At 34.2% G+C, this 16,844-nt stretch overlaps 2 protein-coding genes and 1 pseudogene across 2 annotated transcripts in view; 2 read left to right on the top strand and 1 right to left on the bottom strand.

Moving 5' to 3' along the window:
- Positions 1-16,844, top strand: part of CHRM5 (cholinergic receptor muscarinic 5) — a 76,488-nt gene that overhangs the window by 16,613 nt on the left and 43,031 nt on the right. The gene's annotated exons all lie outside the window — the stretch shown is intronic.
- Positions 1-16,844, bottom strand: part of AVEN (apoptosis and caspase activation inhibitor) — a 191,397-nt gene that overhangs the window by 150,073 nt on the left and 24,480 nt on the right. The window contains exon 2 of the mRNA XM_007479992.3: positions 8,967-9,141. Within this exon, the coding sequence (XP_007480054.2) occupies positions 8,967-9,141 (175 nt within the window). The remainder of the gene's footprint in view (positions 1-8,966; positions 9,142-16,844) is intronic.
- Positions 7,325-7,425, top strand: LOC130456675 (U6 spliceosomal RNA; annotated as a pseudogene).

The raw sequence follows: 16,844 nt of genomic DNA, 5'->3' as shown, positions 1-16,844 counted from the left end.
TTTGATTAACATTAATTTCATTTTAAGGGAGTCAAAATGGATGAAAAGGTTTTGTTTCATGTATTCTACACAACTGCTTACATGAACCAGCATTCCTCTTGAGTTCTAGGTTTTTTGTTCCTCTATTTTAGCTACTGCAATGCTACATTGTTAGTTCAAAGAAAGTATGATACCCAATATGTCCACTATACTTTTTCCACATCATCTTAACATATATAAATCACCTCTTTCCAATTCTGTAATTCCCCAGGTTATTTTCCTCCTCAAATATATATATATATTCTGCTTGTCTTTATCAAATTAAATCATTCACCATCTTAACTCCAGAAATAAATCTACTCTGCCATACTTACTGTATTCCTGGTACTTCAGGGGGCAGATTCTTACATAATAAAAAAAAAAGTGCACTTGTATTACAGTAAAAAAAACTAAACTTAAAAAAAAAAAGATTCAAATAAGACTTCAAAGCATCTGATGGTTCTTTTTCCTGACTGACTTCTAAAAAAAAGTTAAAAAGACTTACCTTTGAAGGTATAAATTTGCAACTTTGGTGGTTAGTGAAACTAAGGTCTCATTTTCTATAGTTCTAAAATGTAACATGCATTTGAAAAAGAAAATTTTTTAAATTAAAAAAACTTTGAATTCAAATATTTATATCAGCATCAAAAATGCAGCACTCAACCTCAAAATGGAAAAAATGACTAAACAAACCAACTAACCTCGCCATGCAAATGACACCAATGACAAAGAAAGACATATTATTACCAATGGGCAGGTCTACATATATAGGCAAAACAGAGGGTGACAGTGTATTTTTGATGTGGCAAAAAAATACCCCCACTCAAAAATATCTCCTCTGCAGTCAGTTGTAGTCTCTGAACTCTACTGTTATGAGACTCATTCCTTTCTATTAAAAGAAAGGTTGGTCTTCACAGGTCTTCTGCTAAAACAAAAATGGCACTGTGTAGAGTATACATTACCAAGCATTGGTTTATTACAGCCATCTTCTTCCAATTATCACAAATTTGCCCAGTATATATCTTGCATTTCCATAGTTTGTTTAGGTGTTGCTTCCCCCCACCCCCATATTAAAGCCAATTTTTGCCTTTCTTTATATACCCAACACTTAACAGTACCTGGAAAAAAAAAAGTAATAAATGCCCATTGACTTGATGACTGAGCTAGGGACTGAGAGCTGGGACATGGAAGAAGTAAATTACAAAAGGGGAGGATGGATAGGGCCTCCTAAGAAGGCAGCCCTGAGTAGGAATCCAACTAGGGGTTAGAGATAAGGAGAAAATGCCTAAGGTGGAAAAGGATCCATGAAAGAAAGGGAGCAAATGGGAATGAAATAATGCTTAGTGGGCATGTAATAATTTTTTTTAATTAAACTACTTCAAAATTTTGTGAACTATACTCCTTTATCTTTAATGCTAGAAGAATCAATCTCAAAATAAATTAATCATTAAAAAATCAGTGAGATAACAAGTATGAAACACTTTGAATTCTTATTAGAAAGAATATATAAACACAGAACAGAGAGCCATTAGTATTATGTTGAGCATTCAGAAGAAAATAGATGGATATAGTTTTTATCTGATTTGGCCAAATTATTACCTATATGTAGAAAAACAGAAGTAACTCAGTAGAGATATCAACATGTTTATATAATAAACAACTAAAATTAATGAGAAATTGGGATGTGACATTGATAATACCAAACATGACCACTTCATTGCTTTCTTAACTTTTTTTATGAAGAGAATCAGTATAACCTAATAGAAATAACATTGAGTCAAAGGCTTTTAGTAAGTGTCAAGAATATAGGAGAGAAGGGGATTCATCAACACCTTTCTGACAACAAAATGTACTTCGCAAACATTTCTGTATTTGTTACTTACTATAGGGTTCAGATATAAATTATTCTTTGTGATGAGTACTAGGTGAAAGGACATTTGGGTACTAATCTACTCAAATGATTTAAAGAGGTTACCTCAGTTTTCTTAACTAAACTAAAGGGGTGGGAGCATACATCCTAATCCACCCTGAGAACAAAAAAGAAAAAGTCTTTTTAAAGATAAATTTTCAGGTTTAAAGCATGATTTTTAAAAATTCTCTTGATTGAGGTGGATAGTTTAGTGGATAAATAGCCAGAACTGGGTTCAAATCTCAGACACTTCCTAACTGTATGAACCTGGGCAAGTCACTTAACTTCTATTAACTCTTACTGCCCTTCTGCCTTGGAACCAATACACAGTATTGAATCTAAGATGGAAAATAAGGATTGTTTAAAATAGCCCTGAAACTTCCTTAGAAACTTCAGTTACATTTAGATTAATAGTTTTCAAAATATGATGCCAGAACCCCTACAGATCCCTGAAATCGTTTCATGGGTCTGCATGGTCAAAACTATTTTTATAATAATGCTATGATGTTTTCATTTCTAATACAGTATGTATCAACAGATAGAATCTACATGAACAAAAGCTCTTTGGAGGGTTCTTTAATAATTATAAGAACATAAAAGGGGGTCCTGAGACACCAAAATTGGAGAACTATTGCTCTAGATTATATTTAATATTAAATGACAAAATAAAATCATCAAAAATAAGATTATATAGTCAACCTAGGATTTAACAGTGAAACATGGTCAGAAGAGATGTTATATATGCTGAAATAATCTCAATTAACTATAAACCATGGAGGAGGAAGAAAGAGTAATAGAAATGCTTTAAGGACATACTGAAACACACTACCAAAATGTTTGTTATTGCTAGAGTCACCAGAAAAATCAGAAGCAGACAGATTAAGCCAAGAGGGAGTTAAAAGAAAGACAGAAGGAGGTGCCAAGAAGAACTATAAGAGAAGTTAGAAAAAAAGTTGAGGGAGAAGAAAATCTTTTTAATAAAAGGCATAGGGCAGAGTACAAAGAATAAAGGTATGTATAATAAAATATTTATAGCAGGATGCCCATCAGTTGAGAAATGGCTAAAGTTGTATCAATGATTGTGATGGAATACTCCTGCATCATAAGAAATAATGAGCAAGTTAATTTTAGAAAAACATGGAGAGACCTACATGAAATTAGAGTTAAACAAGCAGTACCAAGAAAACATTATATACAGCAACAGAAATAATGCTTTAAGAATGACTTGTGTAAGAACTATAAGCAGAAATAAGCAAGGCATAATTTTATATATACATAAATCATTTTATGAAATGATGCTTTCTCTAATGAATTGGGGGAGAAGAATGGGAGATACCTGAAAATTTCCATGTAACAAACAAATCAATTCTAATATGGAAGTTAATGATGTGTATATAAATATATATATATAATTTAATGAAGGGGTCCACAGACTATGTGCCAGGCACTATACTAAAGTGCTGGGGATAGAAAAGCAAAAGACAATTCCTGTCCTTCACAATCTAATGGGGAAAGAAAAAGAAAATAACCACAAACAAACAAGTTATATACAAGATAAACCAGATCAACAGTGGGAAGGAACTAGCATTAAAGGGCTCTGGGAAAGGCTTTTCAGAGAAGCAAGGAGACAGAGATGTGGAAGGAAAGAACTTCACATCTGGAATAGCCAGGGGAAATGGTATAAAAAGACTGAAAATGGGGGGGGGGGGGGGACAAGTTAAAAGGATATTAAAGACCTAACAGAGGGGTTTATATTTGATCCTAGAGGTTATAGGAAGCCATTGAAGTTGTAAAAGTAGCATGATAAAATCTGTGAGGAAGATTAATTGGATAGCCAAGTCGAAGATGGATTGGAATGGGGAAAGACTTGAATAGAAATACCAACCAAAAGGTTATATTGCAAGAGTATAGGCTTAAGGTGGGTGATAGCAGTGTCAGAGAGAAGGAGAAATATAGAAGAGACGATTCCAAGGTAAAAATGTATAGGACTTGGCAACAGATTAGGTAATGGAGTATGAGAATGAGAAAGACTGAGGAGTATAGGATGAGCATTTAGTCTTACCAATTATAACAATGCCCCATCCCTTATCTCTTTGAAACCTTATCCTCCCAAGCTTCAGCCTCCCACCATCCAAAGCCTTTACTCTTAAGCACATACTGCTGAACAAAGATAAAGAAAATAACAAAGCCATAGTGACTGAGTTCACTATAAACCATGCTACAAAAACTTCAACAGGGCCATCTCTACAGCAAGGCACTTTCCTAATTAACTCACTATCCCATTTACTACAATGGCTAATCCAGACCTTTTTGTCCCTCCTCCAAGCTCCCATTGCTCCCCCTATCAACCCCACTAATCTCTCACCTGAAGATTATGCCTCTTTTTTTACTGGAAATTTTTTAGGCCATTCACCAAGAGTTCTCTCCCTTCAACCACTTTTCCTCCTTCATCCTTGTCTCACATGAAGTGTTTATTATCTTTATCTTTACCAAGACAAATCTCTCTATAAGCAGTGATCTCATCCCATCGCATGTTCTCCCAACAGCTTTTGCCCTCCATCATCCCCACCCCACACATTTATCTTTAGTTTCTTCTCATCCACTGCACAGCAACCAAATGAAGTTCACTTATCAAAAATCCCCAATACCCAAAATATTCAAAATGAATATAAATTTACCATTAGCAAAAAAATCTCAATAATACAATCCTAGGTGACAGTTTTGTGCACTGAAACTATCACCAGGCTTCATAAGCATATTCACTCTAGGTTTATTTCTAAACCTTCAGATTAAAAAAAGGAAAATCAGTATTTCAAGTACAGCCTAGTCTGGCTACAATGCAACATTAGATGGAATAGCCTAATCAGTGAATAGAAAGGTTTTAAACCAGCCAAGATCCCAGGCCTTTTTGTATTCAAGGGGGTGAAAAAATATGTATTTCAACCCAGCTGAGCAGAGAACTGATTAAAGATATTCTCTCTATGATGCCTGTTAACACAAGAAGAAACAGTTGGATTTTATCACCACAACAGAGTTCATACTTCTCTCCTCTTACACAGCCACTATAATTCAAGTTTCCTCAACCTTTTACCTATCCTGTAGTAATAGCCTCCTACTTGGTCTCCCTATTTTCAGTGTCTCCTTTAGCCAATATTCCCAAACACAATTTTTAAGATAATATTTCTAAGGCAAAGTTCTGGTCAATCATCCCCAAATGCATGCAGGTCCCTCTTGTCCACAAGTTAAAAAAACACAAACAGACATTAACCTAACATTTATAGCTCTACACAACCAGATGCCCACCTACCTTTCTAGCCTGATTTCATACTATTACCTTTCACAAACTCTGTGTTTCTATCAAACTGTTCTACCCACTATTCTCCACATACCTATGCCCAGAAATCTCCCCCTTCTTATTTCTTCCTCTTGAATTCTCTTTCTTTTTTCCTTTAATGATTAGTTCAACCACCATTCTCCTGCCCGCAGTGGCTTCTCTGAAATTACTTTGTATTTATTTTGTATATATCTTGTATTTAATTATCTAGGTACATTTTTTCTCCATAATAAGTTCCTTGAAAACAGGAACTGTTTGGTTTGGGGGGATTGGGGAGGTTTGTTTTTTTTTAATATTCCCCAAATAAATGCCTTGTACATAATAAGAACTTAATAAATTTTTGCAAATCTGTTGAACTAAATATATTCCCGAGGGGTTACACTGAGTCTCTACAAGATCCCTCAGAGACACTTTTCAAGTCTCAGTCCTATAGTAGTCCCCAATATGATCCCTTTATATTCTTCCAGAAGCACGAGAGATCAGCCTACTTGTTCTTCCTACTGCTTGCTATCACACATTCTTCCATCTAAGCTGCTAAGACACTTGGATTTTTTTTTCTCTCAAAGTCACAAGAATAGAAAGCTATTTTCCTAACTTGTCCCCTATTCTACTATTTGAATCATCCTTTCTTTAATCTCTTGGGGTTTATGCATATATACAGCAAATGCAGCTCCTGAAAAGGTAAATGCCACTACTGAAGGCAAAGAAAAACTAAGTTGAAACTTAATTCTATGTCATGTCTAGCAATAGGTTGAATCCTGATTAAATGAATTCTATTCTTATCATCTTCCTATTCAAGTGTGCTGCCTTCTTATTCATATCTTCCTAATAGTATTTCCTGTATAAGAAGACTTAGGACTCCCCATTATATTATAAGGGAACAATCAATTATTTATTATTTTAATCTGTTACAGGTCATCAAAGTTTCTGGCAAGTAAAAAGAAGAAAGGCATCACTAACAAATTTTAAAAAGGAGTTCATTTCTGTCTTGACCTCTACTGGTTCATTTGTACATTCATGCTCCTTCAACCCATTCCCACTACCTTTTCTATCCCAATATCTCTATCTTGACTCTTTTCCCCAAGATTCTACATCCTTCTCCCCCAGGATCAGGAGTAGGAAATGTAAAAAAAAACTAAACTGAAAATGAACAATTCCATACAAGAAACAATCTCTATGTCCCACAAATAGAAAGAACAACTCTGATTCTTCTGCTCTGTCGAGATACATATGATAATATCATTAATACACATATTCTTAAATAATAACTGACATTTATGTGGTGTTTTAAGGTTTGAAAAGTCTTGTGCATATAGGATTTTATTTGATCCTTAGACAACCCTATTAAGTAGGTAATAGAGATATTATGCAAATCTTACACATGAAAAAAACCTGGGCCCAGAAAGGTTATGCTTTGCCTAAGCTTATGTAAAAAGCATTTGAAGCAAAAACTGAAATTGAGTCATTCAGAATCCAAGCACAACACTCCATCCATTACTCTACACAACTTCTTTAGACAACAGAGAATAAGTAATATTGAGAGGTAGCATAACATAGTAGAGAGTGCATTGGACTTGTCAGAAAAATCCTGGATTCAAATCTTGCCTTAAAAACTCATTGTGTGACTTTGGGCAAATTATTTAACCTCTCCTAAAATTCTCAGTTTCCTCATCTGTAAAATGGAAGTAATAACAGTATCTACCTCACAAGGTTACTGTGAAGATCAAATGAAATAATGTACATGTAAGGGTGGAATGGAAATTATTCCACCCCATTTTAGCCTTAATACATTACCTAAATAAAAATATATTTCAATCAATCAGTCATAGGCTTTATACCAGAAGTTCCCAACTTGGGGTCCATGACCTTTTACTTAATGCTTTGATCACCATTCAATATAATTGGTTTCCTTTGCAATCTTATTTTATTTCATGCATTTAAAAACATTACTCTGAGAAAGGGTTCTTAAGCTTCACTCCACTGCCAGAGGGATTCAATAATGCAAAAAAATTTAACCCTATTAGGCCAAGTGTGAAACGTCTTCAAAAGCTTTTGAATGGTACCTGCTTTTGACAACACATATTCTAAAACTGGAACAATACAGATAAGATTAGTATAATGCCTGCAAAAGCATAACACATAAATTCATGAATTTCATATTTTATAATACTTTGGAGAGCTTACCAAATATCCAAAAGTTGGTGATGAAAATGTTCATATTATTAATTTGGGATTAGAGAATTCAAGAGAATGTGTATTGAGCAATAAAGTATTAATTCTGATTCAGTTAAGGCTCATGAATTTGGTCATTGAAAATTTATTTATATCACACTACCAATTTTGGTTAACTAGTAACCTAACAATATGGGATGAAAAAACCAAAGCCAGTGAATGAATTAAAAATCATGCCAGAGGGGAAGTCTGTCCCAATTGTCTAAGGGATTTTTGTCATACTCTCTTGGTCATCATCTGGTCCAATGAAAGTTAAAGTTCCAGTGAGTGGGCAGTCATTCTAGAAACTGAAGCAAGTATGGCATTCCCAGCAAAATACCTGAGAAGGAAGTCCTTCTCATTAGTTTCTTAGCAGATTGCTATGGCTGCATTAGAAGCCAAAGACAGACTAGACACAGACTTGCCATGCTTAAGGGAACTTGAATAATGTACAAATTCAAGAAAAGTACTTCCAGCATGCAGAAGCTATTATATTTTACCACGTGTGCTCCCTAAGCTCAAGCCTGCTTTCCCTTTAAAATCTATATATACTTGTGGCAGTGAGTATCACATGCTTTTAGGGAAAAGAAGATATTTTGTACAAACTGTCCTAAATGTACCACCTTATTAAATATTTACCTCTCCTAAAGGTAACTTAGTCTGTCTAAAATGATTCTTAGTTAAATAATATCTTTTAAACCCTTATCTTCCATCCTAGACTCAATACTGTGTATTAGTTCCTGGGCAGAAGAGTGGTAAGGGCTAAGCCATGGGAGTTAAGTGACTTGCCCAGGGTCACACAACTGGGAAGTATCTGAGACCATATCTGAACCCAGGACCTCCTGTCTCTAGGCCTGGCTCTCAATCTACTGAGTCACCCAGCTGTCCCCTTAATAAATAATCTTGAGGGGGAAGCATAACAATAAGAGCCCAAGTCAAGAATAATACAGAATCTCTTCCAACTCTTCATGGTTATCCCTAGAACCATTAAGAGAAGAGGTATGTTTGTCCCAAATCAAGATTCATTTGAGAAAGTAAGATCCTCAAACCTCACTTAGACTAAATATATAGAGGTTTTGCAAAACACAAAGCACTATCTAAATGTTTATTATTAATTATTATTACTACTACATATAAGCTAGCCACTTACCTGTGAGAGTAGTTCTAATGTAACTATCTTTTATTATATCTCCCAAACAAAGGAAGATTCTCTCTTTGTGGTTTCAGAAAAATTTATATACATTTCTCAGACTATCTAAATATATATACTATGTATGTGTTCAGTACTTTCTATTCATGTAAAGCTTTTATTCCATCTCTAATTATACCACATTAGTTCATGAAAATCCTCACTTCCACAGAAAAACTAGTCAAACATTGCATAGTACTACTATGATCAACTGGCAATGGAATTTGAAAAGAATACTTTAAAAGACAACATATCTGACCAATATTAAGAAAATTAGATAATAAGTACACAATTGGCACTCCTACCTGCAGAGCTAAGCAGAACACTGAAATCTGTCCCTCTTTGTGATTCTCCACTCTCATTTTCTGCCTCTTTCTCAAAATCTTGATATCGATCCCAGTTAGAGACAATCTTCCTTCTCGAATAATTTCCCCATTCATTGTTCTCTTCTTCATAGCTTTCAGTTTCATCACCTTCCACCTGCAATAATTAAGGAAATATTTCAATAAGCACCAGGAAGTAAAAAATCTTGCCTTTTTTTTTTACATTTATTACAAAGGTAATACCAAAAGGTACTAGGAATTAACAAATTTACATACTAATGAGGGGCATTTCAACTGTAAGGCATTCTGAGGTTGCACTAAAAAAGATTTTCATATATCATTGAAAAGGAAACTTAGAAAGTTATTCCTGAAATATACATCAAACTTATGTGAACCTCTAAAAAAACTATGCTATTAAAACATATAACAGCTGCAGTTATTTTGAATTCAGTTTGATTATGAGGTAGAATTAACTATCACTGTCACATCTTACTTTTCAGACATATTGAGTTTTATCCACACTGAAGATGGACAAAGTATAGAAGACAGGGTTCTTAACATGGTTCTTTCACTATCCTTAATCCTACTTGAACTCTTTCTAGAATGCCATGTCATGCTTGTTTCAGCAGCACACATACAAGAATTCTAGAATGCCATGTCTAGATCTAACTCCCACAAGATCAAGAGAGCATTAGGGGTTTGGAGGACATGGGGGGCGAGGGGGAGGTGAAGAGAGGGAGAAGAGTTATATATGGGGATGAATTACCAAGAGATTATTATATGGTATGGCTACAAGTTTTAAAATAAGAGACTCTGATATATTTAAATTGGGCTAATGCAGAGATAAGGAATGAACTAAATAACCTTATGAGGTCCTTTCCATACTCTATCCTAGAATATTCTCCTTTCCTCCATTCCTTTAAAAAAAAAAGGAAGTAATCTAAAGCATCTTGAAGGTTGTAGAGATATAAAAGTCTACTGTGATTTGAGAAAAGATAGCCTGAGCCAAAGACACTACAGGAAGAATCAAGCACAAAAGAATTTGATATAAATGATGATTGGCAGAAATACTCTAAAAGGAAGGGTACTAGGACTTGTTTATAAAAGGAAATTATGTAGGTAAAAGGATCTAAAGAAACACTAGCAAGACATATATGAGGGAAGTAAGTATCCTTTACTTTGTATAATGCATAAATAGGGCTCCAAAAATGGTACATCACGTAGCATCAAAACCTCAAACAGAGCTAAGGGGAATCACAGGAATAAAAACTTTTGTAAAACTGTTAACTCAATACCACAAGTGTTCATTTGCTTAGGCTAAGGCATGAGGAATTATCAGGATACTGAAAATCAGAGCCCTGAAATGGGAAGCAGGAGATCTGAATTCAATTAATGGCCCCTACCATCATTATCATTTAATATTTACCAACTGCTTATAATAATAGTCTGTGCCCCTAACAGCTGAATGACTCACTGTTCAACCTTAGGAATCACTTAACAGGTGTCTCATTTCCACCACCATCCCTCCCCCTTCAGCTACAAAGACAAGAAGAGTTGTCATTACCCTCCTCCTCAGGTGTGTAATAAGAAATAATGAATAAAAGTTCTGAAGACATTTGCAGTAACTGGGGGTGGGGGTGGGAGTGGGAGTGGGAATGCTCCTTAAATATCACTTCACATTTTTAAAGTTTTGCTCATTTCCCAAAGATCTGGGGCAAAATAAGAAATCTAAATGCCTTGATATGGTGGGTGGAAAAGGATCAAATGAGATAATGCATGTGAAAGCACTTTGAAGGCCATAAAGGGTTATACAAATACAAGGTATTATTATGTTCAGATCACAATTATAAAATCAGTCTGGCAATTTTAATTGTAACATTTCATACCTGGATGTTGGCTGCAGCACTTAAAAGGAACAGCAGCCAATTAAATTAAACAAGCTAAACACTAATATGTTCAATCTGCTACCAAGCTGTTATCTCATCCAATGGCACAAAAAGGCCCACTTAAAACAAATTGGGCTTCGTGACTAAGCAAGGCATAGTAATAAATACAAGTATGTTTTGCAACTCTCTAAAGGCTTTCAATAACCAAAATACAGAGGAAAGGGATCAGAGGAGGGGCAATGTGATGAAAACAGGTTAAAGAAAGATGTAATAAATCAATGCCTACCACTGAGCTGTGGGTTTTTAGCCAATTCAAGTGGTGATTTCCATTTTGTCCTAAATCAATTTCTCTCACAAAATGAAAATGGAAAAAAAAAACTGTTCTCTAACAGATGACTGCTGAGAGATAACATCAATCTAAACTCAACAAAGAAATTAGACTAGAGACAAAAGTAATAAGTCAGACAATCTAGAATGGGCTATGTCCATTCTACTTGCAAACATCATGTCTGACCTTGGACAAATTATTAGGATTTTTCCATCTATAAAATAGAGCATCATTATCTTCTTTTAATTCCTCAGATGCCAAAAGCATAAGATATAAGTTCTCCTGTTGAAGAAAGCACTAAATATCCAATTCAATTAAATTCCAACATTTACCAAGTAAAACATGTCAGTCACTGAGGAGCCAGATTCTGTGACTCTTTCAATCTCAACAGTTTTTTTCTGGCCCTTCTTAATCAAACCTATTCAGGCTTTTCTCATCTTTATGGAGCTAAAAAAAAAATGACACAGTTCTTTTCATAATGGCCCTAGTAGGGGACATAACAGATGTATACAATTCAACTCAACAAACATATATAAATGTGCAAAGCATTGTGCTGTGCCTAATGATAACAAAATTTTAGTAATAGGTAACATTTATGTGGTGCTTCCTTATGAGCCAGATACTCTCCTAAGCATCTTACAATTATCTCATTTGAACCCCACAACAACCCTGCAACTGAGGAAACTGAGGCAACCAGAGGTTAAATAACTTGCCATGGGTCAAGTGAAAATATAAATCAGTGAGGAATAAAAGACTCTAAGGGAAGAATATCATATGAAGAGGAAAATAATTAAGAAAAGTTTCATTGGTGAGGCAGCAACAAAAGGAAATGAGTTGACATAGCGAAAAAGAGAAAGAATCACCTTGTGGTCAAATTTCTAGAGATGAACCACTCTGTACTAAGCCAGATTTATCCCATTCAACCTAGTAGGTCTGCCTCATAACTGGCATTCAATTAAATGTGACCTATGAGAATCTAAGATTACCTCTACACTATTAAAAAGGGATCAGAGTAAGCTTTTAGGGTAGGTTACAAACTGGAAAACCAGCCCCTAAAAATAGAGTTAGTAAATTACTAAGTACTGAATCTATGCCTTACATGTAAAATCTAAAAGAAACATACCATTGATAGCTACTGTGACATAACTGCTGTAACACTAATGTTATTTGTTATTAATGTTAATAATTAATAACATTTTGTTATTACTGTTATTTGCAGATTTTTTTAAGGTTTAAAAATATAAATTACCTCCAAATCAGGCCATTCTTGATGAACCACCAAAAATAATCTCTTAATTAACATTATATTTTGTTAGACTTCTTGAGAAAAAGATGCCACTAATATTTATTTGAAACCTAAATTCCAATAATCATGACAATACTAGCATTTATGACACTTTCAAATATTAAGCTAGCCCTACTAAAGGAAGTTTAGGTTGCCCCAATAAAGATGAAGAAAAAGATTAAAAGTGTTTCTTTAAATGAACATATTGATGAAGAACTTGAGTTCCTTTACATTGAAAAATGCAAAGGGGGCAGCTGGGTAGCTCAGTGGATTGAGAGCCAGGCCTAGAGATGAGAGGTCCTAGGTTCAAATCTGGCCTCAGACACTTCCCAGCTGTGTGACCCTGGGCAAGTCACTTAACCCCCATTGCCTAGCCCTTACCACTCTTCTGCCTTGGAACCAATACACAGTATTGATTCCAAGATGGAAGGTAAGGGTTTTTAAAAAATGCCAAAAAAAAAAATAAGAGTCCTCAATATTATTGAAGTTGAAAACGTGATGGCATCAGGCTGCTGTAGCACTATTCCCTAGGGAGATTTTAAAATTAAATGGGTCTCTCTCACATACTTTCCAAGAAGGTTTTGTTAGTAGGAGAAAAAAAAAAGGAACCCTTTCTAAGCAATCTAACCTACAAGATAGTTTTGAAATATATCTCTTCCTTTTAAGAACATTATAACAAAGTTCATAAGTTTTTTTATGCATTCTTGTTAAGTATTAAAACTCTATTTCCTCTTATTGTTCTCATGCTTTTGGACAAATGAGGTTCTGAACCAACACTCAGAAACTTGAGCTGACTCCTTTGTTCCTCAGGACCAACACTGTCCAGTGGCAGTGCCAGATCAGAGAAAAGAATTCTTTGATTCCTCTTTTGTCATATAAGTACCAGCTCAACTTTCTTGGAAAAATGCAATTTTCTTAGAAAAAATCTCAAAATAATTTCCTGAATTTAGGATTGCAGATTTCGTCCTTTCAATATTCCCTTCCTCCAAATTTCCCCTTAACAATCTGCCTTTTGTTCATAAGTTACCTTTTTAAAGATTCAGTCTTCTTCAAAAGAAACCTCTTACACCAAATATTTACTTACTACTTACTCTTCTGGACATTTTTCAAATGAGTATATCTTTAAAAGATTTTGTCATTTTAAAGTTTTGTCTCATTAAATTTCTAAGTTACTATGAAGGAATCTGTAAACACTTAATTTCCTCTGAATTATTCACCCATAAAAATAGGTGCAGCACATAAAAATTAGATGAGCTGCACAGTGGAACCAAAGAAAAGATTTACTCACTGAATTTCAGTTCTGTTTCAACTATCAAAGAAAAAACTTACACAGCAGTATTGTAAGATTAAAAATTAATATCCAACACTCCAAGTATTATATATTTTATAAGATTTATTAATAATGACTAGAAGTAGAGTAAAATAGATAAAGCCTGAGTAAGAGCAAGTTTACGGGGACCACACCACTTGGGAAAAACAGCCCAAGAAGGTGGGATTGAAGCAAACTTATTTACAAAACATAAGGACACGATGTGGGGACATAATTCAAGGTATCCTGGGAAAAGTAAAAAGAATTCTGGGAAATGGAGTCTTGAGGGTACATGATTCTAATTACACAGTATTTTATATAATTGAATGTTTCATTTTAATAAGACAACCTGAGAATGGTATGTAAACAATGTTATTCATTTTTTCTTTTATTAAAAAAACTTGACAGCCTCCCAAAGGATTTTTTAAATGATTATTATTCAGGTCAGCTACTGTAGAAGTCATTAATATATAGCAAAACAAAAGATCATTTTAGCCATTTATTTTTAGGCCTTCATCTCTTGAAGGCTTATGTTCTGCACTTCAGTAGTATTAAGATGTGAGAAAAAGAGCTGTTCTGTATTTAACCCAAGGAAGAAATTGGGTACAGTCATTCATTTACTTCAAACAACTTTTCCCACTTCACCTCATGAAATGTGAATTATACCAAAGGGGAGACGATGGAAAAAGAAATTAAATGAAATATGTTTTAGGGCCATTGGAATATATAGATACGATTTCATTAGAACTTAGTATGTTAATGATTAGATGATCATCTAAAAAGTAACCAAGTATAACTGTTAAATGCATAATTGGGTATTTTTTTAACCATACATGTAATTTTATTGGTATAAGAAATTGCCAGTAAAAAAACATTCTCTACCAATGAAGAACAGCACTTTTTCTACAATTTATAGGCTTAGAAGAATTGTCTGGACCACTAAGCTTCTTTCCTGCTTTAAATCTATAATCAAGGGAAAATACCAGTGTAGCAAAACTGAAACTGTAAATGGAAAAAGATTACCCATTTTCCTCTTTTCTGTTCTCTGTATATTATTAAGCACAAGCTCCTTAAGGGAAGAGATCATCTTCATTTTCAGTCTTTGCATCCTTAATATCTATTCCTTGAATACATCAAGCAAAAGTGTTTGTTGAACTCAACTATTGGATAGTATCACATTTTAAGAGAAATACCTTACTTCTGTAAAGCACTTTAGTTTTTCAGAACTCTTCCACATGCATCAGAGCTAGGCTGTCCTCTTGAATATATGTACAGCATCCACAGAACAAAATAGGTAGAACTGGCAAGTACCTACATCCCACAAAGACTATACCTACCCCGCCCCAAAAAAAATCACAAACACTGATCCATCAGGAAGGCACAACTCACTTGCTACAGAAAATGGAAGCTGAAACCACAATGGGAACTGCAGACATAATTATAACTCCTCTAGCTAACATAATTATATTTTATCATTTAGTTAAAATCCCACAAGTAAGTGGTGGTATAAAATATAATACTAAATTACCACTACTACCAAAATAAAATGATAAGATGTTCAGAAATATGCTCAAACTAGGGGAAAAAAACATTCATTTTCACATATTAGTTTTAGAGAAAGTTAAGTGGTACAGTAGATACAGTATTTGGCCTAGAGTTGAGAAAACCTGAGTTTAAATATGGCCTCAGATACTTACTAGCTGTGTGACCTGAGGTCACTTAACCATTGTCTGCCTTGGTTCCCTTAAATATAAAATGGAAATAATAGCAACTATTTCACAGGGTAGTTGTGAGATCAAATGACATATTTGTAAGATACTTCTCACAGTGTCTGGCACACAGTAAGCACTTAATTGTTTACTCCCTCCCTCCCTGATCACGGATTTAAAGCAAAAAATAATATTAGAGATCTTCTACCTCCTCAAGACAATACAGACAAGAAGTATTTGACTCCTGGTCCCTGACCCACAAATCCAGTGTTCTTCCCATTATACCACATGATGAAGATATTTACAATTACAACATATATTTGGAAAAATTTGATGTTTAAAAAAATTTAATTGGTGAAACTGAAGTGAGAAAACAGTTCCATAAATGTAGATGAATACCTTTTTTAAAATACCAAAAGAGATTTAATAAACACTAGTAGAATATCTCATTCAGATAAGATCAGCTGTGAAGAGACAATAAGAGGGAAAAAAGGAAATAATACAGAGAGGAGATAGTTCAAATCATGTGCAAGCTATTCTGCAGCTAATGAAGGTGTTAATATTGCCATCTGGCAAAAGATTCCTTTCCCCTCAAACAACCTCATAATAATTGCATTAATATAACATGAGAATCTGTACTTCCATTTCTGCCATATCAGTATCTGGTTCAAATTATAAAGATACAGATTAGAAAACTTTGCTTATATTGACTTGTATAAACAAAAGGAACCTGAAATCACAAAGAGAAGTGCAGGCTTAAAAGTATAGGTCCTGCAGCTAGTATAACTGTGTTTAGTTATTCAGTTGAAATCCCATAAATAAATGGTAGCATAAAATATAATAAGCTACCACAACAGTGAAAAGATGATAATAAGGTCAGAAACCTCATTATGACTATTGCAAAAACTTTCAATTTGATTTGCTATTTTTATATTGATGAATGGATGTGCCTGTCACAATTTCTCCCCTTTCAAGATTCCACCTAAGGTAATAAAGTTCATATATTCAACAATTAATCATTAGTTATTCAGGGGAAACTAGGCATTTCTAAAAGTCTTCATACTGTAACTTTCATCATATACCTCTGAGACAATTTAATGTGTGTGCCTCCACCTCCTCATGCTTTTCAGCTTTTTAGCTTTTTAATCTATTCTTTTCTGATGAAATTTTAAAAGACTTGTACACAAAACATGACTTTTCTATTTTGTAGGCTGGCTGAATTTGTTACCATTAAGGAAAAAATATCTCTCTCTGCCTTTGAGCACTTACATATGACATGTATTATGAAGATAAAGGGAATCAGAGCAAGATGGCACCTTTAAAACCTAGAGAAACTGAATGAT

This window comes from Monodelphis domestica, chromosome 1 (assembly GCF_027887165.1).
Source record: "Monodelphis domestica isolate mMonDom1 chromosome 1, mMonDom1.pri, whole genome shotgun sequence".
Taxonomy (NCBI): Eukaryota; Metazoa; Chordata; class Mammalia; order Didelphimorphia; family Didelphidae; genus Monodelphis; species Monodelphis domestica.
The sequence above is the reverse complement of the archived record's forward strand: the minus strand, read 5'-3'. Positions and strand labels throughout refer to the sequence as shown.